This window comes from Schizophyllum commune (genome assembly GCF_000143185.2).
Source record: "Schizophyllum commune H4-8 unplaced genomic scaffold SCHCOscaffold_2, whole genome shotgun sequence".
Taxonomy (NCBI): domain Eukaryota; kingdom Fungi; phylum Basidiomycota; class Agaricomycetes; order Agaricales; family Schizophyllaceae; genus Schizophyllum; species Schizophyllum commune.
Window position 1 is genome coordinate 937644 of NW_026089539.1, and position 21102 is coordinate 958745.

The following is a 21102-nucleotide window of genomic DNA, read 5'->3' on the forward strand; positions in this document are numbered from 1 at the left end:
CCAGACAGATTGTCCTCGGTATGCGTGAAGGCGTGCGCATCGCTCTGTGCGTCGTCGCCGAACCCTGAACCGCCGCTGAGCTGCACCTGAGGGCGGCGCTGAAGCGGCCCCGTGGTGGCGTGGGACAACAACGTCACCTATCGTCGTTTGGGCGAGTCCTCTAGCGTTTTGCAAACTGCTGTCAAGCCGCTGGTGGAGCCAGACTTAACGCAAGCTGCTGGAAACGAGGATTTACAGGGTACTCGGGACGGCGCCCTTGTATTAATGGACGTTGCGAAGCCGGCGACGAACGAAGTGCACGCACCAGATATGGGCCAAATTCAAGCAGTCACAGATGGACAAACGGATGGCCACGCGACGACGTAGCTGAGATGCGAGATCCCCACCGTACGGTAGCACTCTGTCGCTTCTCATTCAGCCGTCCGCACCAATGTAAAACACTTCACGTAGCACCGATCATATTGCACGAGTTACACTGCGAAGGGTTCAGCGATTTCGGTCTGACAACCGAGTGACGCAGACCTATGAAAACGACAGGAGTGCAACCAGACTAGAGCAATCGGGAAAGAGCCGCGATGAGGACCACAATGCCCGCCCAGGCTCCAACGTCAAAGGCTTCTGTCGCGCGCGATGCTGAATTCGATGGCGGTGGCACATACGGGCCCGAAACCGTCGGTTCCATCCCAGGCGGCAATGAGTATGATGTGCCAGTAGAAGTGCCAGAGGTGCCAGTAGAGATGCCAGTGGAGGGCGACCCACTGGAGATGGTTTGCTGGTCCAGACTGGCCTGATAAATCCTGAAGCTGTCCAGGAACAACGCCTTCTCATCGGACGTGGAGGAGACCTGACCGGTAAGCACGCTTTATGCCAAGGTAAGCATTAGTGAGCTGCTATACACGACTGAAGTGACGCACTGCATCTCATCGATGTCGCCAAGGGTCTCCGACTTCCAAAGTTCATTGTCATACAGAAGGCGCGATTCGGTGGACTCAAAGGCCTCGAAGGTGACGGTGTCATTCTCACCGCCGTCAACGGAGAAGGCAATCTGAATGCCGCCGGAAAGGTTCGTTCTGACCTGCGTTCTCAATGAGTACTTGGTCAAGGCGATATCGAACAGCGGCCGAGACGTACACCTCTCACAGCTACCTTATGGCCTGAGGGGTCCTTAGTCATCCATTGACACCTGCGCCCCGATTTTACATACCGTAGAACTGAAGACTGAAGCTCGCTCCATCACGTTCCGGACGTATCTCTGTATTTTCATATGATGGGCTGTCGTTGAGCACCACGCCCCAGTCGCCAGAATAGCTGGCATTCGTCGATTGGTCGTCGAGGGTCACATAGCCAACCATCGTGCTGACAGAAGCTTGCCAGTGCAGCGAGGGTGCAAGTTGAGAGCTACTGCACCACTCAATCGTCCGCACCTTATATGATGTCGAGGCGCCCGGGTCCCATAGTCGTTACTCGACGTCCCTGGTGATGATAGAGGCGTTGATCGAAAGAAAACATCAGGAAAGCGACACCCCCGTCCTTTGCGTCCTTTTCGTCCTTTGACAGGACGAAAAGGACCTAAAGGACGCAAGGATGCGGCATCCTGCCCAGGAAAGGTGGGGTCGTCCTTGGCAGGACTTTTTGGCCTGTACAGGCTACTGGATCCTGCTGAAGGACGACGTCCTTGCCAGACCTCGGGTTCCGTTGAGCCGTATATCGCATAATTTTCAAATACTTTTGCGGGACGTTTCGGGATCGCATCGCGAGAGGTAGCAAAAAAATCGTATATTGATACTATCTACTACGCAACACTACGCTACATCGTGCTACGTTATATCATACTACACTCTGTCGTGGTGTACATGATCATCCCAGAGACGGCCGGAAGTGGTGGGGCAGAGAGCACGAGGGGCATGGCAGCACAACTTGGAAGGGGAAGGGGTTCTGTCGCTAGTGCTCATGTCGCATGCGTAGCAACGATGGGGGAAGGCGGTGTGGGGGTCCTGTGCGTGCTTCCGTAGCCAAGGCTATACTATCCGTTCGCGTCAGCGCGGCGTGTGCGAGTGTGCGCTTCATTACATACCACAAAATACCTCCTTCAGGACCCCCCATGTATCTGGGAGGATATGAGCAAGCGAGTCCAGACTGACGACGCGCAACTTACCTACACAACGTGCGGGCGCGGGCGAAGCTACAGTATTGTCTGGCATTGGTGAGCCGGACCAATCAGGCAAGTGGTACGTACCAGCAGGAGGGCCGAAAGCGCAAGGGAGAGACGAAGGGACTACCGACAGGTTGCAGCTCGTGACTTTGCTGATAAGATTGTGTTTGTTTGGCAGTCACCTCAGGTAGCTTGAGGGCCGGCTGATCGTGACTTCGGGCGCAATTACCGCAGCGCTCGAACCTGAATCTGACCGCCGTCGCGGGTCGCGCTGAGTTCGCACCATCCGCGGCTGCTCTATCCTCGCTGCGGGGAAAGAGTTGGGGCCCTTGGTCTCTCAGCTCCCAGTGCCTTCACCTGCCCTCTTATCGCTGACTTATCGCTACTCGTTGCCGATCACGCCGAAGACGATGCCCATTCCCGTGTTCCAAAACTTCGCAGACTGTACTATATCATGCAACTCCTGCGCCCCTCCCGCCTCCCGCTGTCACTTTATCTCCTGTCCTGAAGCGACCCATCATAACACTCGCCTCATCGACCTTGACGTGCGTACTTCCCCAACCCCTTCTGCTTGCTCGTGGCACGTATCTAGTACGCCATACGCGAGAGTAACAACCCCCGCCTCTTTTGGAGAGGCGTGCACATTGGTTTTGAACATACGAGACCTCACGTACGATAATAGTATGATGAGTTTAGCTAGAATGAGTATTTTTTCGTCGGACTTGACGCAGGATGTGCGTCTTTTACGAAAGGATGAAAAGGAACTCCTGAAAAAGAAAAGGATGCGAAAGGACGCCCTTCAAAGGACAAAGGACACATCAAAAAGGCCCTGGGCATCAAAAGGATGGTGTCGGTTTGCTGATGAAGGATGCAACAGATTCAACTGATGGACCTCCGTTTTGTGTCAGAACATTTCATGCCTAGATGAATGGCAGACATCAGCTTGCTGGTCGAGGAAGATATGATAGCGGAGACGCACAAGAAAGCCACAGCTAAGGTTGCGGAGGCACAGGGTCCGCTCATTCAGGAAGCGTGGGATGCCATATTCGACTTGCAATCTCACACCCGTTAGCAACGATGAAAGCAGTCACACGATGCCGACTCTGGTATTCATCTAAGAGTGGTAGTTATGTTATCTACACGCCCGCCAGGATCTTCTCTACTAGCGCGCGCTTCATAAACTGCTCCTCTGCGAGCACGCGAGTCGTCTTGCAAGAAGCGAGCGTCAGTACATCATCGCGTAACTGGACGCAGAAAGCTGAAGCACTCACCCTCATCCACTCGCTCACGCCCATCCTCCCCGCCGCCAGCGCACGGTGGAGATGATATATAGTGTCCTCTATTGCCATGTCTTCCGCGATGAGCGTGATCAATCTATGGATGCCACAAGCAGCGAATTAGCAACTCGTTCCTATACGCAAAAGCAGACACTGACTGGTTCCACAGTATCCCCGCCCCACACACCATCTCGTCAACGCCGACCTCCTTGGCCTTCGCCGTCGCGAGCCGTCGCTCGGCCTCCGCAACGACACCTGCATACCGCTCGCGAACACCGTCGCATACCGACTTGACCGCGATCAATCGACCTCGCTCGTCGGCGATGGCGGCTGCACCTCTGGGAGTTGTTGCATGAGCTTCAAGCTTTCAGTAGATATGAATGATCCCTACCTTTCCAGCCCCTCCTTCGCCCTACGCATGCGCTCCATTTCGCCTGCGTGTTGCGCTTCCAGTCCCGCCAGCCCGTTCTGCAGCGCCTGATGCACGGACGCGTGCAGCGCAAGCAACTGTGGGTTGGGTGGGCGCGGAGGCGCAGGAGCGGCGGGTTGAACCGGCGTTGATGGCGATGGCCCGTCGTCGTCTTCGTCTAAAAGGTCTGGAGGGGGTATATGGGGTGCTGGTGTGGCGGGTGTAGGGGTCGGAGGTGGAGCAGAGTAGGAGGGCAACGGAGGTGCTGGCGGTGGCGGATACTGCTGCGAGGGGCCGGGCGCTGGGGTGTATTGCTGTGGAGCCCCTGAAACGTACTGCTGAGGCGGTAAGGGAGGCGGCGGAGGCCCGGGGGATAATGCAGGTGCTGGTGCCAGATGTGGAGGCGAGGGCACATATGGCGGCACCTGCTGAGCATAGTCCGGGTGCGCACTGGGTGGTGGTGGCGGAGGGGAAGGATGCAATTGCGATGGCGGATGGGGTCGCGGAGGTGGTGGGGGAGGCGACGAGCCAGCTTGCGGAGGAGCGTAGACAGCGGGAGGAGGCGGAGATCGGGGATCATACATGGACGATGGCCGTGACTGCGCGGGGGACGCGATCCTCTGTATCGGGTTCGCGCCCTGCGGAACTGGCGGTACGGGAGGTGGTCCATCGCGATAAACTGGTACGGGTGGTCCTCCGGTGTTCACTGGACTGATGGTAGATGGTGAGGCAGAGTATGGCGGGACGGGCTGATACGATTGTAGGGGTATCGAGGTCGAGTTGGTACGGGCGTGTATATGTCCGAGAGACGGGTGCAGAGCGTGTGTCGGACGAGGCGGAGGCGGGGGAGGTGTTGCATGCGGGGATCGTTGTTGGTCCTGGGGTGTCGTGGGATGGCTGGGCGGCTTCGCGTATACTGGCGGCTCAAGGCCAAACTGGTGTTGCAGGCTTTCTAGCAGTCCGACCAGCGTGCAACCCTGGGCCCTGTGTGAGACACCGAGGGAATAATGTAAGATTGGAAGACGTACCTCACTCTTCCTCATCCAATTTCGGGCGTAATCGCCCTCGACTAGTCCGCTTGGATCCACATCTCTACTCTTCCTGGACAGCGGTCAGGGCGACCAATGTTTATAGACCACATGATGACGCACCGGACCAGCATCCCAGTAGTGGGAACGACATATACGAGCGGCGGCGCCGAGCCATAGTCAAGGGGGATCCACACTGAGAGCGGGATGTTGTACGTCGCGCCTCTGCACCTTGTGAGCATTCATCCTACACATCTGGTCCCCTGCCCTCACCTAAAGGTCACTGGGAGCAGGCCATGCACACATAGCAGCAGATGGCTCCGTCCGTCATCGTAGGTATACACATCGGACTTGATGTGAAGCGTCGCGTATCGACCGAGCGCGTCTGTCCATAAGCACGTCGTCGTGTGCATTGATGACTGATCCTCACCTGCGACGTGCTGGATAACAAGGGGGCGTTGGGCGTATGGCAGCGAGCCTGCTGTCTGCTGCAGCCAGCGCAACGTCGGGGGAGATAGCGTCGAGGACATTGGGGTTCTACTCAACCTCCTCTCGTGAGGCGCTCAGCGCTCCGTGACTAGACGGAAGTGCGGGCCGGAGGGGGAACTTGCCGGACCAACAACTCGGCCTCGACCTCCGCAGTGTTGCCCGTCCTGAACTTGAAATCCCTTCGACCATCCACTCAGAATTCCGTCTGCTCTGTTGGCTTGTATATAGTACATTGCATGGTCACAAATATACACGTCCGCTAGATCACTCTCTCATCACACTTGCCCTCCATTCACAACTTCGCCACCACCTTCCGCAGCTCGTGCTTCTGAATCTTCCCGGTCGAGGTTTTCTATGGTGAAGGTCAGTCTCTCTGCCGCACTACCTCTCGAAAACTCTCGGATATACTCACCGGCAACTCATCTACCACCTCCACCCACTCTGGGCACGCGAACCCAGGCAAGCGCCCCTTCGCGTAGGCCTTGAGCTCGCGCTCGAACGCGCTGGGCTGCTGCTTTCCGTTCGTGTCTTTACCCTTTGCGCCACAATCCGCGCCCCACTGCTTCCTTGCTCCCGGGCGTAGGATCACGAACGCCATGGGCCGCTCGCCCCACTTAGGGTGCGTGCGCGCGATGACGGAAACCTCTTGGAGAGCAGGGTGCGTCGCAAGCTCTTGCTCGATTGCAAGGCTTGAGGCGTTCTGCGGTGAGGTGAGTGAGTATGACCTTATGTGTGACAGAGGGCGTGCAAAGGGTTTGAGTAGATTGTGAAGAACGTCCGCTTACCTCTCCGCCAGATATAATGATATCCTTCGACCGGTCCATCACCTGGATGCTACCATCCTCAAACCAGACGGCAAGGTCGCCCGTGTTGAAGTGATTGCCGCGGAATGCTTTGCGAGTCGCTTTCGGGTCGTTGAGGTACTGTGCCGAACGTCAGCTCCTCGTTGTCGTTCTGTCTCCTCCGATGCAACGCTTCCAATACACTGACAGCCAGAGACCGAACGCACCTCCTTCATCACAATATTCCCTCTCGTCACGATCTCGCCTATCGTCTTCCCGTCCTTCGGCACGTCGACGAGCTCGCCGTCGTCGCTTTCGCCGTCCTTTGGCGGGTACACGACGCGGGCCTCAAGCGCTGTCGCAAAGGCGTGCCCTTGGCGCGCCATCAGCTTCGCACGCTCTTCTAAGGACAGGTCTTTCCAATGCGGTCTTGCGTAGCTCCGAACGAAGGGACCGTAGGTCTATTCAATGAGATGGGCCCGTCAGCTTGTCACCCACGCAAATGTTCCCCCAACGCAAGGAGTACGCTCCAACGCACCTCCGTCAACCCATACACATGCACCACCCTAATCCCCAAACTCTCCAAACTGGCAATCAAGCTCGACGTCGGCGCGCTCCCAGCTACAATCGTCCGCACGCTGTGCGCTACCCTTCTCGCCTCCGTCGCGTTCACGAGCGAGATCTGCACGGTCGGGGCAGCGCAGTAATGTGTCGCTGCGGGGATGTGCGAGAGTAGTTGCCCAGGTACAGTTTCGATGCCACCTGAAGGCGGCGCAAGGAGCCGCTGCCATATCGGACCTGGGGCAGCAGTGCGAAGGGTGACTTGGGTGGAGAAGGCGAATGCGGCACTCCAGGCGTAGCACCAGCCGGCGGCGTGGAAGAGGGGGACGATCCTGTGGGGTGGTCAGTTAGGGTGGGTTTAGGAAGGATTTGAGGATGACGCACCAGAGGTAGACGGAGTCGTAGTTCATTCTGTGTAAAGGTGAGCTTGGAAGAACGTGAGATTAGTGGGAGGAATGCTTACTCGGCTTCGACAGCGTTGGCGATTGCGGCGAGGTAGGAGCCTCGGTATGTCGTGAGGACACCTTTGGGCTGCAGGGAAGTTGTTATGAAGTTGGCTAACAGACGGATGCACCGTGCTCACCCTTCCTGTCGTGCCAGAGCTAGAGATGTGTCAAGCAATGCTCGATGCAGACGACCAAATCAACGCACGTATAACAAAGAACTGCTGCTGCATTTTCGTCTGCCTCGACATCAAGACCCAACCAGCCACGTTCACGGCTGAACGCCCGTCCACTGGTCAAGAAGTCCTCGTATGGGTCTCCGGCTCGTCCGGTATCGTGACAGACGATAGTGGGGGAGGTTGATCCCTTTGAGGAGGTGGGTGAACTCATGGTCGACGAGTATGAACCGCGAGCCGGAATGCTCAATGATGTACTTGACGTCGTCCGGCCGGAGCCTCGTATTGACAGCGCAGACGATTGCACGCGCTGCCAGGACGCCAAAATAACTATCTGCAGAGTCCCACTATCAGGTGGCGCTTTCAACAGGACAGCTTGTATCGTACCTGCGATCATGGGCGAGTTGGGCGCGATGACAGCGACGCGATCGCCTGGACGTATCCTAGCCTGGATGAGCGCGTACGCGAGGTTCTGCACCCTCTGTGCCCAGACGGCAAAGGAGTAGTACACCGGATGGGGACCATCTGGAGATGCGAGCGCGAGCTTGTCCGGGTGGAGGAGGGCCGCCTTGAGAAGGAATTGAACAGGGTTCAGCGGATGGTAGTTGACCGGGAGTCCCTTGGGCTCGTTGAACCGATAGACGACGTGCTTCGGGGGAAGGCTAGCAGGCGTCGGGGCGAAGCTCATCGTGGTCAGCGCTCAGGACAGTGCACACGTCGACCTCCGGCTCACGGTGACACAACGTACCCGTAAGCGCCGACTTTGTTCGGGCCTCCACAGTCACGGGACCAGATCAGCTGGACCGGGGCGAGTGGGGATTGTGCGGGGAATCAGCACGTGCTTCATTGATTCCCCTTTCGGGCGACAACAAACAACGCGAATCGGGCATTTCCTTCTCTCTTCCTCCCACCATCATCCCAGGCTGGTCCTCGGTCACACATTACTATCCTACTCTCTTAATTGCTATCTTATATGCTCTCGCGCTTCCATGGACTCGCTCTGGTGTCCTTTATCGCTCTTGCTGGGGTAGCGCAAGGTCAGCATCAATCAGTTGGTGAATTTGGGGCAACACCTGACCTTCGTTAGCCGATCCGAATGACTGGGTTCAGATCGAATATGTGCTTCAGCAGGCCCATAATCCGTCGTTCAAGACTTCAGATTCGCGGCAGACCATCATGTCGCGAGCTCGGCAGTACTCGCAGAAAGGTCCCTGGAGTGCGTAGCGAATCATATACCCACTTTCCATAACCCATACCTTTATCCATTTAGGCGTCACGAATGCCAAGGGCGTGCTCCCTCCGTCGAATGACCCGCACGACTACCTTTCTTGGGCTCCTTATCACTGGCCGGACTGCAACTGGTGCTCAAACGGGCGAACCCATCTGAGCCATACTGGCAACGACACTAGCTCTAGCAACAGTACGGACACACCCGAACCAGGCGTGCCTCCACCTCCTGGCGGCGACATCACTGGCCCTCCTGCCGAAGACGTCGACGGCAATCAAAACTATCTGGAAGAACGCCGCGAGCTCAAGTACCACAAGAATCGCATGAACCGTGTCCGCCAGGATCTCGGCGTCTCTCTCGATCTGCCTGCCTCCGAATCTACGACGCTGCCAACCGGCGACCTGCTGCCTTCGTCTACGATCTCGTCTGACGCGACACTGCCAACAACCACCGCCGACCCTGCTCTAGGTGGTGACCCTCAAGCGATCTTTACTGCGACTTCCTCGCTGCCGACGACCACTATGGATCCTTTTGCGACCTCGGCTTCGACGTCTGAGGAGACTCCAACCGGAACAGCGTCTTTTTCGGACATGCCTCAGGCTGCTGCTCATACATCTGCGAAGTCCAAATGTACTCCGTCTCCGACGAAGAGCCTCGCCCCAAGCGCAAGTAAGCATATTTCTTCGTTTCCTTAATGAGCGCCATCTAATTGCTGCATATAGCCTGGACGACCTGCCCTTACGTCGTCCGCGATGGCAAGGTCAATCCCGACGTCCGCACCCTCAACGGCGTCTCCGCCATCAACGCCATCTCCGAGACCTCCATCTACCTCGGCATCACCGCCATCCTCCAGTCTGGATCCGACTCCGCTTCCAAGCTCGTCTCCTTCGTCACTACCTTCTTCCTCGACCCGAAGACGCGCATGAACCCGAACATGAACTTTGGCCAGATCGTTCGCGGACCCGGCCCCTCCGGCCGCGAGGGCACTTTCACCGGCGTGCTCGACCTTCGCGGGATGGTGAAGATTGTGAACGCCTGCATGATTCTTCGCGCCGCTAATCATCCTGCGTATACGTCTGCGTTTGACAAGGCGTTCGTAGGATGGGTCAAGGACTACACAAATTGGCTGCAGACGAGCGAGATCGGCCACAAGACCGCGACTCGGCCGAACAACCATGCATCGTTCTTTGTGTCGCAGCTGGCTTCGTTGTTGCTGTTCCAAGGGGATACAGCGGGTTCGAAGAAGGTCTTGGATGGGTTCTTCCACGGCGCATTCAAAGACCAGATCGCGAAGAGTGGAGAGCAGCCGTTCGAGAGCGTGCGCACGCGACCCTTCCACTACAGGCGAGTATATGCGCGTCATGTCTCTCTCCTCCACTAACTTTTCCCTCAGAGCCTTCAACCTCGAAGCCCTCATCACCAACGCCAAACTCGGTGCCCAGCTCGGTGTCGACTACTACTCCTTCCCCTCCAAATACGGCCGCACCATCCAGGACGCGGTCAATTTCGCGATGAACGTGAAGCCCGGGAAGGAGGACGTGGAGGAACTCTTACCGCACGTCGCGGCGGTCGCGGCGGCGTACGGCGACCCGCGGGGCGTTTATGCGCGCTGGATCGCGGCGCATGATGGGCAGGGCGGGCTGCAGGCGGAGAAGGCGCCGTACTGGTTCTATGACCAGGCGGGGGCGGTGGGGGTGCGGAAGGCGAGGAGGGAGGTGGCGGTGGGTAGGGGGGAGGAGTTGGCGGTTGGGGCGGGTGATGGCAATGTGGAGAAGAGCTTGAGGAATGGGGAGGTGAAGAGGGACGGCACGATGGATGTGCCGTTTGAGTGTCCGCAGGTGTTCGCGCTGTTGCAGGAGACGGAGGTGGAGGTGGACGATGGGTTGTACGTGACGTGTGAGACGCTGGAGCCGTACTACGAGCTGCCCGAATTGCAGGTCCCGGAGTAAGGAGGCGGTGGAAATCCTGGAGTAAGGGATGGAAGCGGACGAATAGAGCACACTGTAATTACTAGTACCGCACGTACAATGGACTCGCTAGAATGGACAGAGCTGCGCTCGACTATATATCTGCCATCATTTCCGGAGTGCAAGTGCCTGCATGGAGGTAGTTTACTGCCTGATTTCTCGCCACGAGGATCCTGTCAGATGATAATGCAGATGGCTGAGATGCAGAACACTCTATACTCTCTCGCTATCCCAATGACATGGGCGCGTAAGTAAAGCGCAGCCGTCTTCGTACGTACAAGTACTCTGGAGTTCATTCGCCAGAGGACCCTAAGCAGGAACGGCCCTATCCGCCTTACGTAGCTACAAGCAATTGTTCCCCGACTATTGCATACCTCGCAGAGAATCATCATATAGTAGGGCATGAGACGTGTCAACGATGCCATGGAATTCGAGTCAAAGAGCACCACACGTATGAATTTGGAGCCAACGGCTGTGTTCTCGATATTACAACTAAATTTTGAGATAAGACAAAGCCTTGCAAAGCTGGAAATCTATGTACAATCTCTCGTCGCCTGACGGGTGCGCTGCCGCAGACGCGGCAAAGAACCGACGGCCTTAGAGGCCGAACCCTTCCCTTGGACGTCGTCGTCGCGCCGGGCGCGCTTTCGCGCCATACCCGCCTTCGTCGCTTCGACAAAGTCCTTCGTCAACAAGAACTTCACAGAGGGTTGCTGGAAGTGAAGGCTGATGTCGCGAAACCCCCTGTACATCACATCGTAGATGGTGTCGGTGAAGGCGGAGGCTTCGAAGCGGAGGCGCGCGGTCGGCACATCCTCCAGGCGAACCTGCACGCTCTCCACTTGCTGGTATGCTTGGCTGAGGGCTATGACGATGCTTTTGATCCCCTGTGCGACGATAGAGTCCTTGCCGTAGGCTTGAGTCAGCAACGCGGACAGGTCAATGATGCTATCTCTTCCCCAGATCAAGGCCTCCCTTGCATCAACTGGCCTCATCTCCGGCCGGAAGACGCGCGCAGCATATGCGGACAGTTTCTCCGCAATTTCGCATCTTGTACGGTACGTCTTGGTCGTCGTGTCTGGGAATCGGCGCAAGATAAAGTCTATGGCCATCCATAAGACAGACTCAACGTCGTGATAGAAGTTGAACGCGAAGAAGAGGGTGGCAAGGTGCTTCTTGGACTCATCGAAATCTGCCGAATAATGGAAGAGATGCATGCGGTGCTGCACTTCGACTGCAGTGTAGTATGCGGTACCCTAGCGGACAACGATAAGTGACCCACGACGTCGGGGAGTACGGCCACACGTACCGTAAGGGGATCGTGCTGCGAAACGACCGAGTAGGGCTTCGAATACTCCAAATCAGAAACCTTCACCATGAACTTCTTCGCCAGATCGCCGTCGGGAGGAGGGTTACCGCATGACTGGGGTAGGCAGTAAAGAAGGAAGTTGCCGGGGCTGACATCCCGATGCAAATAGCCGATGCGGCGGAAGCGTTTGAGGACTGTGGTCTCGTCAACGTGTGGAGGAGGATCAGGGGACAAGCACTCACTAGCGATGCACTGGCCAAGAGCGAAGAAGAACTCGGCCGGATCCGAAATCTTGTAGAGGTCCTGGCAGAGGTGCATATGCACGGTTCGACAATGTTTGCGCGCATGCAATGCACTAGGGAGTTCCATTCCGGTACCATGAGGAGTAGGATCCAAGCCTACAACTGTGTTTTGAAGGTGACTCTTGACCATCGCAGAAGACGACTCCTTCCCGTCGACGTTTGCATCATCCTCGGGAAACTGGTAGACGCGCGATTTCGGAGGAGGTGCCGGCGCGGGTTCACCAACGCACACGTCGCAGATGAACTCCATGAAGTGCTGCTCAATATCGCCCAAATCATCGCCCTGAACAAGCTCAGACTCCTCCTCCTTCAGGCGACTGATTATATCCCCCAGGATTTCTGTTTCGGGCCGAGCGTCTTCATACGCCCAGAAATCCCGCAAGACCCTCGAATACTGGTCCGCGGCATCTCGTCCGTCTTTCGTGACCTCGCGTACTTCGAGAACGCGCATTCCGCGGGAGTGAAGGCGAGTTGCAGACTTCTGATAGATGATGCTGATCGTCTCGTAATAGCGATCGACGCCTTCACGGTCGGTAACCTTGTATTGGTACTGCAGCCCGCCCGAAGAGTTGTAGACGCGACGAACGGACGGATCGAAACCGAGTTGCTCCTTTGATGCATACCCAATGAACAAGAAAAATTGTATGAGCTCCTGCGGTTTCTGGAAACAGGTTGGTTTCACGCAGACATCCATGCCGCCGTACATACCGACTGAATGTCAAAAGCGTACGTCACGGCCGAGTGTGAGCGCGTGTGGATCCAGAGACGAGCCATGTTCCCCTCAATGGTAAGACTGAAATGCCGTGTCCGGCAGGGATCATTGAACATGATGTGCCCGCTGCCCCCGAGCATCTGACGTTCGTCCTGCAGGTCGTTAGCTTGAACTACAAGACGAGGGGAGCATCGGATACCTCGCACACCATCCTCCTCACGTTTACGGGCATGAATTTGGCTGTCAGGGCGAGGTCGCACGTGTAAATAGGGGGACCTCCCGAGCGGTAAGATCCAGGGCGCAAATGTGCGCTACGCGGCAAGCGCATCTTCCGGGCCTTTGCCGGAAACGTACTCTCGAGGAGGCGACCATAAGCATCGACGCGGAAGGAGCCCCCGCGAGCTTCCGAGCATATTGTATGATCGGGACGACATTCGAAGGTAGTGGTACGCTGCTCCTTGGAGAAAAGGCCGTTCTCCTCGGCGGCTTCGAGAACTATTGCAAAGATTCTCTCCAAGGCACTATAGTGGACGTTTTCTAACACGGACTTGGGTTTATTCTTCGGAAGGGGGATCCATTGCTTGACTCCGAGAACCTTGCGCCGCTTGAGCGTCTTGACTATCACTTTGATATCGTCGCCCGCCAGACGCTGCCAACCAGCCGTATAGGTCCGGTAGAAATCAAGTACGTTCGTCTCGTACGTGTTCCTTCGCGCTTGGTCGAAAGAAAAGTTGCGCATCTGGTCAAGGCTCTTTACGTTGAACTCGACGACTGGGTTCGCGGAAGCCTCTGCTTGGGGGAGTTGGTGGGTATGCAGGCTGAGACTCCAGCGTCGAGATGTTGGCAATCGAAAGCAGTTGATAGAAGTCTGATCTTGCCGGTTATGCCTGCTGAGAGACCTTGGGGGGGGGGGGGGGGGTCGTTGACCAGTTCGTGTAAGTTCGTCGACGCGATGGTAGTCGGAACGAGAGCTACCTGCCTAATTAGTCATCAATGTCCCGTTTCAACCGCATTAAGTAATCAAGCACGTGACTTAGAAAGATCGGATCACCGTTACAGTGATAGTCACGGTTCGCCTTAGTTCGCCTTCGATGATTCCCAACTGGCTCTCCTATATACTTATGTCACATTGAGTCATATCACTTGATCTATTCATTCAACATGCAGCCACGCTCGAGACTATCGTCGTTAGTATTACCGTTTGAGGGAACCTACGGTGTGAAGGACATTTTACTTGCCACAAGATGATTGGGGTAAGAGACTGACTGCCGGAAGGTGTTACTCCGAGGACAATCGTGATCTAAGGTATCAGCTTGTAACATCAAAGAGAGTTCCTGTATATGGCTGATTTTCTCCAAAGAAGTTGGTCAGTCTGCCCGAAAGGCGCTGGTTCTCAACGTCGCTACACCCTTTATAAAATCGAAATCATCAGGTGCAAGCAGAACAACGCTCGATGATCGGACATGACCACAAATGTCGTATATGTCAGTAGTGAGTACGCGCCTTCGGAGGAACAGAAAGGGAACAGAAAGGCCTGCGAGCGCCGGCTGAAGAAAAAGCGCCTGGTGTTGAACGGCTTAGCGAAATCGAGCGATCAACGATTGATTGCAGATGAGGTGTACGCAGGCAAAACAACTAAAATGATGCTTGAATCCGCATTCAAAAGCTCATGGTGGCGTTGACCTTACCATGCACGTCAACCTCGCAACACAGTTTGGCGTCAACGGAGACAGCACGATAGATAAATAAGTACTCTGTTACTCCACACATAGCGTAAACGTAGGCACTCGCTCACTCGAGCACCTTCCCTGGGTTCATGATCCCATTGGGGTCGAACAAGTTCTTGATCCGCTTCATGAGACCGATGCTAATGGCATCCTTCGTGTACGGCAGCGCGTGCGTCTTCATCGAGCCGATGCCGTGCTCTGCGGAGACCGACCCACGGTATTTTGCTAATGGGAGATTGAGCAGGTGTTGCTGTGAGAGATGCGAGATGCCACTCACCGACAAGCTCATAGACGAATGGCTCCAGAGCGTTCGTCACCTCGTCAGAGTATTCCTTCGCGACGATGTTGAGGTGGAGGTTGCCTGAAGATGTGTCAGTACGCAGGCAAGTATACAATGACCAGACCATCCTCACCGTCTCCGACGTGCCCGTACCCCAACACGTGCGTAACTGCATCGTCGCGCAATACACCCTTCTCCCGTAAGTGTTCCCTCGTCAAGTTGACGCACTCCTCGAACTTCGACAGCGGGATCGAGATGTCATACTTGTACGCCTTGCCCTCCTTCGACACGGCCTCCGTAACACCCTCGCGCAACGCCCATAACGACGCGAACTGCGTTGGATTTTGGGAAAGCACACCAGTGTTGATCAGGGGCTCGTCGGCTTCGAGGAGGGATTCCAACAACGAGTTCAATTTCTGCAAGGGGTTAGAAGCCGACGCGCGACAGTCGGCGGTAATCGCACCTCTTCGTCGTGTTCCCGCTTACCGCCGCTCGTCTCGACCAGGACGAAGCACTCGGCGCCCTCGATATCCTCATCGCTGAGTGCACGACCCTGGCCGTGCTTGACGGCGAGGTCGTACGCGGTGCGGTCGATGAACTCGAAGGCGGAAAGGATCTCGGAGAGCTGCTGCTTGACGGCCTTGAAAAGAGGCTGGACGTTGTCGAAGCTGGGGAGGGCAAGTATGACATTGTTGGTGGATTGGGGCGCGGCAGCGGTGAGGATGGAAACGCCGGTGACGATACCAAGTGTACCCTCGGCGCCGATGAACAGCTGCTTGAGGTCGTACCCTGTGAGAGCACATTAGCTCATGCGCTAACGCCGACTACGTGCGCTACCCACCTGTGTTGTCCTTCCGTAGCGTCGACAGCTGGTCGAGGATGGTACCGTCTGGTAGTACGACTTCAAGGCCGAGCACAGAGCCATGTAGGGAGCCATAGCGGAGGAGTCGCAAGCCACCAGCGTTAGTGGAGACGTTCCCCCCTATCTGACAGCTGGCAATCGTGAGACGCGAAGGGTAGGAGGATGGGGAATGTGACATACCTGCCCTTCGCGCCTAGGTCAAGTGGCATGATGTGTCCATGGGGGGCAATGTAGTCTGACAGGGACTGTAGGATGCAGCCAGCGTCCGCCACGAGAATACCTGAGAATAGGTTAGCATAGTATATAGCGACTTGACACGCTACACACCCGAGATGGGATCGAACGAGCGGACTTGGTTCATGTTGGCCAGCGAGATGATCAACTCATCCTTGAGGGGGATGCTACCGCCAACAAGACCGGTGTTTCCGCCCTGGGGAACCAGCCCTATGCGCTTCTCGTTGCACCACCTGACGATGTCTGCGACCTGCTGCGTCGTTTTGGGCTTGAGAACGGTCGTGGACTGTCCGTGGTACTTTCCCATCCAGTCATCGTTGTAGATGTCAAGTTCAGAGGCCGCGCTCTGGACTGGGGGAAGTGTGGAGATGATCGAGGACGCTGGGAGGATCTTGGAGAAGTGCGCGAGGTCGTCCGCGTTGAGGGACTTGAGCCCGCGAAGTGCGGCGCCCGACGCCGCTGTGCTTGCCCATCGAGTGCGGGGGATGGCGCGGGGGACGACGAGGCGGCGAGAGAGGCGGAGGGCAAGCATGATTGATGCGCGCGTCTTGTGTTCGCGCCGGACTTTGCGAATCCGGGATCGGCGATGGATTTATAGGCGTGTGACGAGTGACGTGACGAAACGGGACGAGCTCGTCAAGCCGTACGCTGGTTGTCTTCCGCCATGGACGACGACAACGACGACGTGAGCGCGTACTCCATCGAGGAGTACAGCGGCCAGCCGCGCGGCATCTCTGTGCCCGCCGCTCAGCACGTTGTCCAGGACGCCGTCAAGATCGTAAAGGACCAAGCCGACCAGTCCCCCGATGTTGGGCAGCCGAACGCGGACGCGGCTGTTGGCGGAGACGCGACCGACGCCCACAGCATACGCAGCATGCCAGACACCCCCGTCGCGCCGCCAGCTGCTGCTGTGCCGCCTCGGCCAGCGACAGCCCGCACCGTTCAGAATGCGCCCGTGCGCGCGTCCCAGTCCGCGTCCGTTCGCCAGCCTGCGGAGCACCGATCCGTTGAACGCAGGTCGTCCGCGCAGCCCGTATCCCACAATAGAAGCGATAGAAGGCACAGACATCGTCCAGCCACCGCAGAGGTACGTCGTGGAGGCACGCTGTATGACACGGCCCGGCTTACGCACATATGAACAGCAGCAGAGGGCGACAAACCGGCTCTCTGGTTTCTTCACCAACCTGATACACCGTCGCGATCCGCAGCCTTCGACCTCTCGAAGTACCATTCGCGAGGAAGCGGCCAAGGACGATCCCTCCCGCTCCTCATCTCCGCATTCCGGTCGGCCTGTCACACCACCACCACAGCTCCCGGCTCCTACATTACAAGAACTCGGTCTTTCACTGTCTGTCCTTACGCAAGATCTCTCCCCCTCTCACTTCAGCACCCCTCCTACCAGCGGCGCCTTCCTTGCCCCACATTATCTGCTCCTATGTCACGCCCAAGGCCTCGACGTTCTGCCCCTCGTATCTCCCCCGACACCGCAGCCGTACGCGCTGGTACGTCGGGTCCCGTTCAAGAGCGTCGTGGTCATGGAGCAGCGCGGTGTGCTGGTCGCGATCGCGGGTAGGAGGGATGGGGTGCGGGTCTATGCGTTAGAGGAAATCCGCAAGGCCGTCGAATGGCGAATTGAAGTCGAAGTTCGGCGGGAGCGCGACAGGTCAAAAAGGGACGCGTTCAAGAAGACGCTCATGTCTCCGCTCGATACTGGCAGCCCCCGAGACTCGACCGAAAAGGCCCGGAAGGGTAGCCTGTCTTCTCCGCTTCAGGCTGAGGAGGCAAACAAACACGAAATACCACGAAAACCGTCTCACCAATCCTTACGACAGTCGCGCCCGAACACACCTACGCCCTCGAATACTCCCACCCACGCCACCACGAACCCTCCCCAGCAGCTCATCCCTCGCAAACCGACTATCACTCGACGGACACGGAACAACCGGAATACCATCATGCCCGTCTCAATACCCGAGCCTTCAGAACAGCCACCGCCGTACAGCCGGCAATTTGACGCGGAGGACCGCCCACCAATACCTCCTAGCGACAGTGAACCAGCACTTGTGCACACTCACTCGCGCTCTCGCGGCAATTCTGTCAGCAATGTCCTTGCCGCCGTGCCAAGCACTTCTCGTCGACCATCCATACATGAACGTGATTCAAAGGCGGACTGGGCGGAAGACTCTAGCGACGACGAGGCGATCAACATCGTCGCCGCCGCTGGCGGCAGTCAGGCTTTGGACGAGCGCACCAGCGCAGTGGCGGCTTCCACGTCCCACGCGGCGCATTTATCCAACGCTTCGTCAACAGCGAGCCGCCCGTCAACGGGCTCCGCACCTCGGCGTAATCGCCCCGCCAACCTTGATCTCAGCATGTCACGGGCAAACGGGGCCATTCCAGACCCGGAGCCGTCACCGGCGCCTACACTCATCACCTTGCGGCAGACGCTGTCGCACATGTCGTCGACGGAGCGTAATGTCCACTCGCCTAACGGGCCGGACACGCCAAATGACCCTGACGCCGACGACGACGATGATGATAATGGGTTGAGCCTCGCTGAGATGCTCATGGAAAGTCGGTTGCCTGAACTACCTCCTGCTGGCACCCGACGAGCGCAAGAGCCTATACTCCTGTCGAATCAGCCTGGGGAGTCCGAGACGGAACCATCGAGCCCACGAACTACGGATGGCTTCAATACGACTACGAGGAACAGCCAAGAGAGTGGTGGTCAGCAGTCGCAGACTTCATCGAATCGCCGTCGCCGCTGGTCGGTCATGCTCAGCCCTCCCACTCAGCCACTCTCGACGTCCGCTAGTACGCCGACTTCGCCCGCTTCGTCTCGTAGGGGCAGAGGGCCTTCGCCCACTCGCCCAGGCTCCCGGGCATTGTCGCAGACACGTTCTCATCGGTCAGCCCGCTCCCCGCTGCCTCCGGCCAATCGTCCACCCACAGCTCCCTCTCCATCGAATGCGCTGTCGGGGCTCGTGCCGTCAGCATCCATGCCGCCACCAAGTTCGCCGGTACCTCCTCTTCCGGACAGTGCATCGTCGATGATGTCCAGTCGATCGTCGCGCTTCATACCACGTTTGATCAGCAATGCGTTTGGCGGGAGACGAAGTGACGAGCGTACACCCTTGCCGTCCTCACAGCGGGCGACAGAAACGGATATCAAGCGAACGCTGGGAAATAATCAAGTCACGCCCCATGCTCCGCCGCCGAAGCTAGAGTATGTGAAGTTGCCGGGTACGAAGGGGGCGTTGATGGTGAAGGCGGTCGAGACAGCGAAGAAGAGGTGATTGAATCTGGATTACTACCTAACTGGGTATTGACATTCCTCTTTAGCTTCCTGGCCATTCTTTGCGGTGACAACGGCGAGAAGGTTGAGCTCTTTGCTGGGACATACCGCACCGCACTGGGTCTGTCGCGCACCTTCATCTTGCCGGATTCACCAAGGATGTTGGAGTTGCAACTGCAGGGCGACGATCTCGTCGAGGTCTTCCTAGTCTTCTCGCAGAACGTCTTTGGCCTCGAGCCCGCCACCGTCAGGGTGCGCGAGGTTCGCATCGGCCGGGCAGAACGACGTGCGGCACGGCGTCGTGCGCGCGAGATCCGCACTGGCGAGACGCAGACTGATGATAATGCGGCGGATGAAGAGACGAATGTCAATGTCAGCGTCTCTGTCGCGGTTACCAATGCAACGCCCGCGGATGTCAACGGGCCCGGCACGCCTCCTCTCATCGCCGACCAGCACCCCGACGATCAGCCAGTCACGCCTGCCGCAGAGCCGACGGGCGCGCAGCCCTCAGCGGCGTCGCATGCTGACGAGCTGCTTGCGCTGGCCTCTGCCCAGATGGGTCCGTACACGACGTTCCAGCAACTGTCCTTCGCGCCAAGGTTTCCGTTGGCTGCGATCGCGGACGACTACATCATTCCGCCGACGTACCCCGACTTCATTGACTACCGGAACCACCATGAGTCGGATAGCAATGGGGCGGACTTGACGCGCATACAGTTTTCGCCGCCTGGACTGCCAGTACCGACGCCGAGCGCGCCGTGCAAGTGGTTCTATAGGGATCCGAAGGGTGTGGTGCATGGTGGGTATCCAGTTTACCCTTGCCTCACTGGACATCACTGACATCGCTCGCAGGTCCGTGGAAAGCGTCGTTGATGCAGGCGTGGTTCAAGGATGGGCTACTGCCGCTCGACCTTCCTGTTCGTCGGGAGGAAGACACCGAATACATCCTACTGAAGGATCTGCGTCTGCAGTGTGTTGATCCCACTCGTCCATTCCGCTCAGCGGTGCAGACCGCGACACCGCCACCGCCCTTCGTTCCGGACGCTGGCAAGCCTCTTCTCCCGCCTATCTCACTTCTGGCGCAGCCGAAGCACTTCGGTCCTCCGGCTCTGTTCTTCTCTTCGCGAGGTGGGCACAGCACGGCCATCGTCGATGCCCGTGGTCGTTCGGTATTGAAGGGTCGCTTCCTGTGGAGCTCGTCCGACCCGGACGAGGACAAGCATGGGCTGAACCGCCTGGGCGATGTTAAGCGGCTGGAGGCGTTCGATGTTGAGGACGGTGCTGTGCTCGTCGCGATGCGCCAGGGAGGCCTGGAAGCGGTCGACTTCTCGGATGCGCTGCTCAAGCCCGCAGACGCGTCGCGCACGGTGCTGCCGCAGTTCGAGCCGCCGCCATCGAATATCAACCGTCGGTCGCCCTTCGTGTGGCGGATCGGTACGCCCGTGGATATGGGCAGCTCGGACGTGCCTCCGCCGCTCACTCCCAAGGCTGGCAAGGGGAGCTCCTACCTGACTGGGCGGAAGCCTGGCTCTGCGTCTGCCAGGAACCTGGTCAGGACGGAGCTTAACGGCGAGCAGGCAACCGACACGGACCCTACGGAGGAGGTTCTCTTCCTCGGCCGGCGCGGCGACAACATGTACATGTGCGAGCGCAGCGCAGGCTCGTTCCGTATCCTGCACCTCCGCCCCAGCCAGCCCTCTACCTCCGCATGACCTTGACCGACCGGTACGTGGTTTGGTATGTACGAACGCGCACGACACAGACATTGGATCGCCACCGCACCGTCCCGCAGATATACGATGTACATACGCGCCGCTATCGCACTAATTGTACGTGAACCCGTCGCAGACGACCCCTGCATTATTCTGG

The 21102-nt window shown here is 57.6% G+C and overlaps 8 protein-coding genes across 8 annotated transcripts; 3 read left to right on the top strand and 5 right to left on the bottom strand.

The window, feature by feature from the left end:
- Positions 1-550: 550 nt before the first annotated feature.
- Positions 551-1364, bottom strand: SCHCODRAFT_02744024 (uncharacterized protein; the record flags this gene model as incomplete). Its single annotated transcript, XM_003037506.3, has 4 exons — positions 1205-1364; positions 1132-1154; positions 915-1075; positions 551-860 (listed from the first exon to the last, which is right to left on the bottom strand). Exons 1-4 carry the CDS (start codon positions 1350-1352, stop codon positions 551-553), a joined length of 642 nt encoding a protein of 213 aa, XP_003037552.1. The 5' UTR covers positions 1353-1364.
- A 393-nt stretch (positions 1365-1757) lies between these two features.
- Positions 1758-2264, top strand: SCHCODRAFT_02146319 (uncharacterized protein; the record flags this gene model as incomplete). Its single annotated transcript, XM_050341929.1, has 1 exon — positions 1758-2264. A coding segment is annotated over one exon (255 nt), but the record flags the coding sequence as incomplete, so codon positions are not given.
- A 959-nt stretch (positions 2265-3223) lies between these two features.
- On the bottom strand, positions 3224-5407 carry SCHCODRAFT_02609918 (UEV-domain-containing protein). Its single transcript, XM_003037505.2, has 8 exons — positions 5297-5407; positions 5140-5251; positions 4990-5091; positions 4867-4939; positions 3821-4815; positions 3588-3767; positions 3424-3526; positions 3224-3360 (listed from the first exon to the last, which is right to left on the bottom strand). Exons 1-8 carry the CDS (start codon positions 5394-5396, stop codon positions 3289-3291), a joined length of 1737 nt encoding a protein of 578 aa, XP_003037551.1. The 5' UTR covers positions 5397-5407; the 3' UTR covers positions 3224-3288.
- A 136-nt stretch (positions 5408-5543) lies between these two features.
- Positions 5544-8059, bottom strand: SCHCODRAFT_02609923 (acetyl-CoA synthetase-like protein). Its single transcript, XM_050344400.1, has 10 exons — positions 7705-8059; positions 7487-7651; positions 7346-7464; positions 7162-7229; positions 7083-7109; positions 6676-7030; positions 6365-6598; positions 6141-6278; positions 5768-6055; positions 5544-5707 (listed from the first exon to the last, which is right to left on the bottom strand). The coding sequence occupies exons 1-10, from the start codon at positions 8003-8005 to the stop codon at positions 5648-5650; spliced, it is 1755 nt and encodes a 584-aa protein (XP_050202092.1). The 5' UTR covers positions 8006-8059; the 3' UTR covers positions 5544-5647.
- Positions 8060-8203: 144 nt separating this feature from the next.
- On the top strand, positions 8204-10737 carry SCHCODRAFT_02675281 (chondroitin AC/alginate lyase). The gene is made up of 5 exons (XM_050346702.1): positions 8204-8354; positions 8405-8533; positions 8588-9214; positions 9268-9889; positions 9939-10737. The coding sequence occupies exons 1-5, from the start codon at positions 8291-8293 to the stop codon at positions 10492-10494; spliced, it is 1998 nt and encodes a 665-aa protein (XP_050202093.1). The 5' UTR covers positions 8204-8290; the 3' UTR covers positions 10495-10737.
- Positions 10738-10946: 209 nt separating this feature from the next.
- Positions 10947-13728, bottom strand: SCHCODRAFT_02564734 (uncharacterized protein). Its single transcript, XM_050343794.1, has 5 exons — positions 13035-13728; positions 12832-12987; positions 12064-12784; positions 11822-12015; positions 10947-11768 (listed from the first exon to the last, which is right to left on the bottom strand). Exons 1-5 carry the CDS (start codon positions 13572-13574, stop codon positions 11046-11048), a joined length of 2334 nt encoding a protein of 777 aa, XP_050202094.1. The 5' UTR covers positions 13575-13728; the 3' UTR covers positions 10947-11045.
- Positions 13729-14372: 644 nt separating this feature from the next.
- Positions 14373-16497, bottom strand: SCHCODRAFT_02609927 (FAD-binding domain-containing protein). The gene is made up of 7 exons (XM_003037502.2): positions 16032-16497; positions 15885-15984; positions 15684-15835; positions 15306-15631; positions 14976-15258; positions 14840-14923; positions 14373-14787 (listed from the first exon to the last, which is right to left on the bottom strand). Exons 1-7 carry the CDS (start codon positions 16468-16470, stop codon positions 14627-14629), a joined length of 1545 nt encoding a protein of 514 aa, XP_003037548.1. The 5' UTR covers positions 16471-16497; the 3' UTR covers positions 14373-14626.
- A 315-nt stretch (positions 16498-16812) lies between these two features.
- On the top strand, positions 16813-20945 carry SCHCODRAFT_02662650 (uncharacterized protein; the record flags this gene model as incomplete). Its single annotated transcript, XM_003038845.2, has 4 exons — positions 16813-17025; positions 17081-19230; positions 19281-20032; positions 20086-20945. The coding sequence occupies 4 exons, from the start codon at positions 16813-16815 to the stop codon at positions 20943-20945; spliced, it is 3975 nt and encodes a 1324-aa protein (XP_003038891.2).
- Between the last annotated feature and the right edge of the window lie 157 nt (positions 20946-21102).

Excerpts from the sequence above, each read along its gene's own strand:
- SCHCODRAFT_02609918 (XM_003037505.2), bottom strand. The coding sequence starts at position 5,396 with ATGTCCTCGACGCTATCTCCCCCGACGTTGCGCTGGCTGCAGCAGACA. Across the intron at positions 5,252-5,296 it reads TGTTATCCAGCACGTCGCAG|ACGCGCTCGGTCGATACGCG; the intron begins GTGAGGATCAGT and ends GCTTATGGACAG. Across the intron at positions 4,816-4,866 it reads ATTGGATGAGGAAGAGTGAG|GGTTGCACGCTGGTCGGACT; the intron begins GTACGTCTTCCA and ends CACAGGGCCCAG.
- SCHCODRAFT_02609923 (XM_050344400.1), bottom strand. The coding sequence starts at position 8,005 with ATGAGCTTCGCCCCGACGCCTGCTAGCCTTCCCCCGAAGCACGTCGTC. Across the intron at positions 7,230-7,345 it reads CAGTTCTTTGTTATACGTGC|CCCAAAGGTGTCCTCACGAC; the intron begins GTTGATTTGGTC and ends ACTTCCCTGCAG. Across the intron at positions 6,279-6,364 it reads GGAATATTGTGATGAAGGAG|TACCTCAACGACCCGAAAGC; the intron begins GTGCGTTCGGTC and ends CGTTCGGCACAG.
- SCHCODRAFT_02675281 (XM_050346702.1), top strand. The coding sequence starts at position 8,291 with ATGCTCTCGCGCTTCCATGGACTCGCTCTGGTGTCCTTTATCGCTCTT. Across the intron at positions 8,534-8,587 it reads CTCGCAGAAAGGTCCCTGGA|GCGTCACGAATGCCAAGGGC; the intron begins GTGCGTAGCGAA and ends TTATCCATTTAG. Across the intron at positions 9,890-9,938 it reads ACGCGACCCTTCCACTACAG|AGCCTTCAACCTCGAAGCCC; the intron begins GCGAGTATATGC and ends CTTTTCCCTCAG.
- SCHCODRAFT_02564734 (XM_050343794.1), bottom strand. The coding sequence starts at position 13,574 with ATGCGCAACTTTTCTTTCGACCAAGCGCGAAGGAACACGTACGAGACG. Across the intron at positions 12,988-13,034 it reads TGAGGAGGATGGTGTGCGAG|GACGAACGTCAGATGCTCGG; the intron begins GTATCCGATGCT and ends AACGACCTGCAG. Across the intron at positions 11,769-11,821 it reads CGCAGCACGATCCCCTTACG|GGTACCGCATACTACACTGC; the intron begins GTACGTGTGGCC and ends GTTGTCCGCTAG.
- SCHCODRAFT_02609927 (XM_003037502.2), bottom strand. The coding sequence starts at position 16,470 with ATGCTTGCCCTCCGCCTCTCTCGCCGCCTCGTCGTCCCCCGCGCCATC. Across the intron at positions 15,985-16,031 it reads CTCGTTCGATCCCATCTCGG|GTATTCTCGTGGCGGACGCT; the intron begins GTGTGTAGCGTG and ends ACCTATTCTCAG. Across the intron at positions 14,924-14,975 it reads GTACGGGCACGTCGGAGACG|GCAACCTCCACCTCAACATC; the intron begins GTGAGGATGGTC and ends ACACATCTTCAG.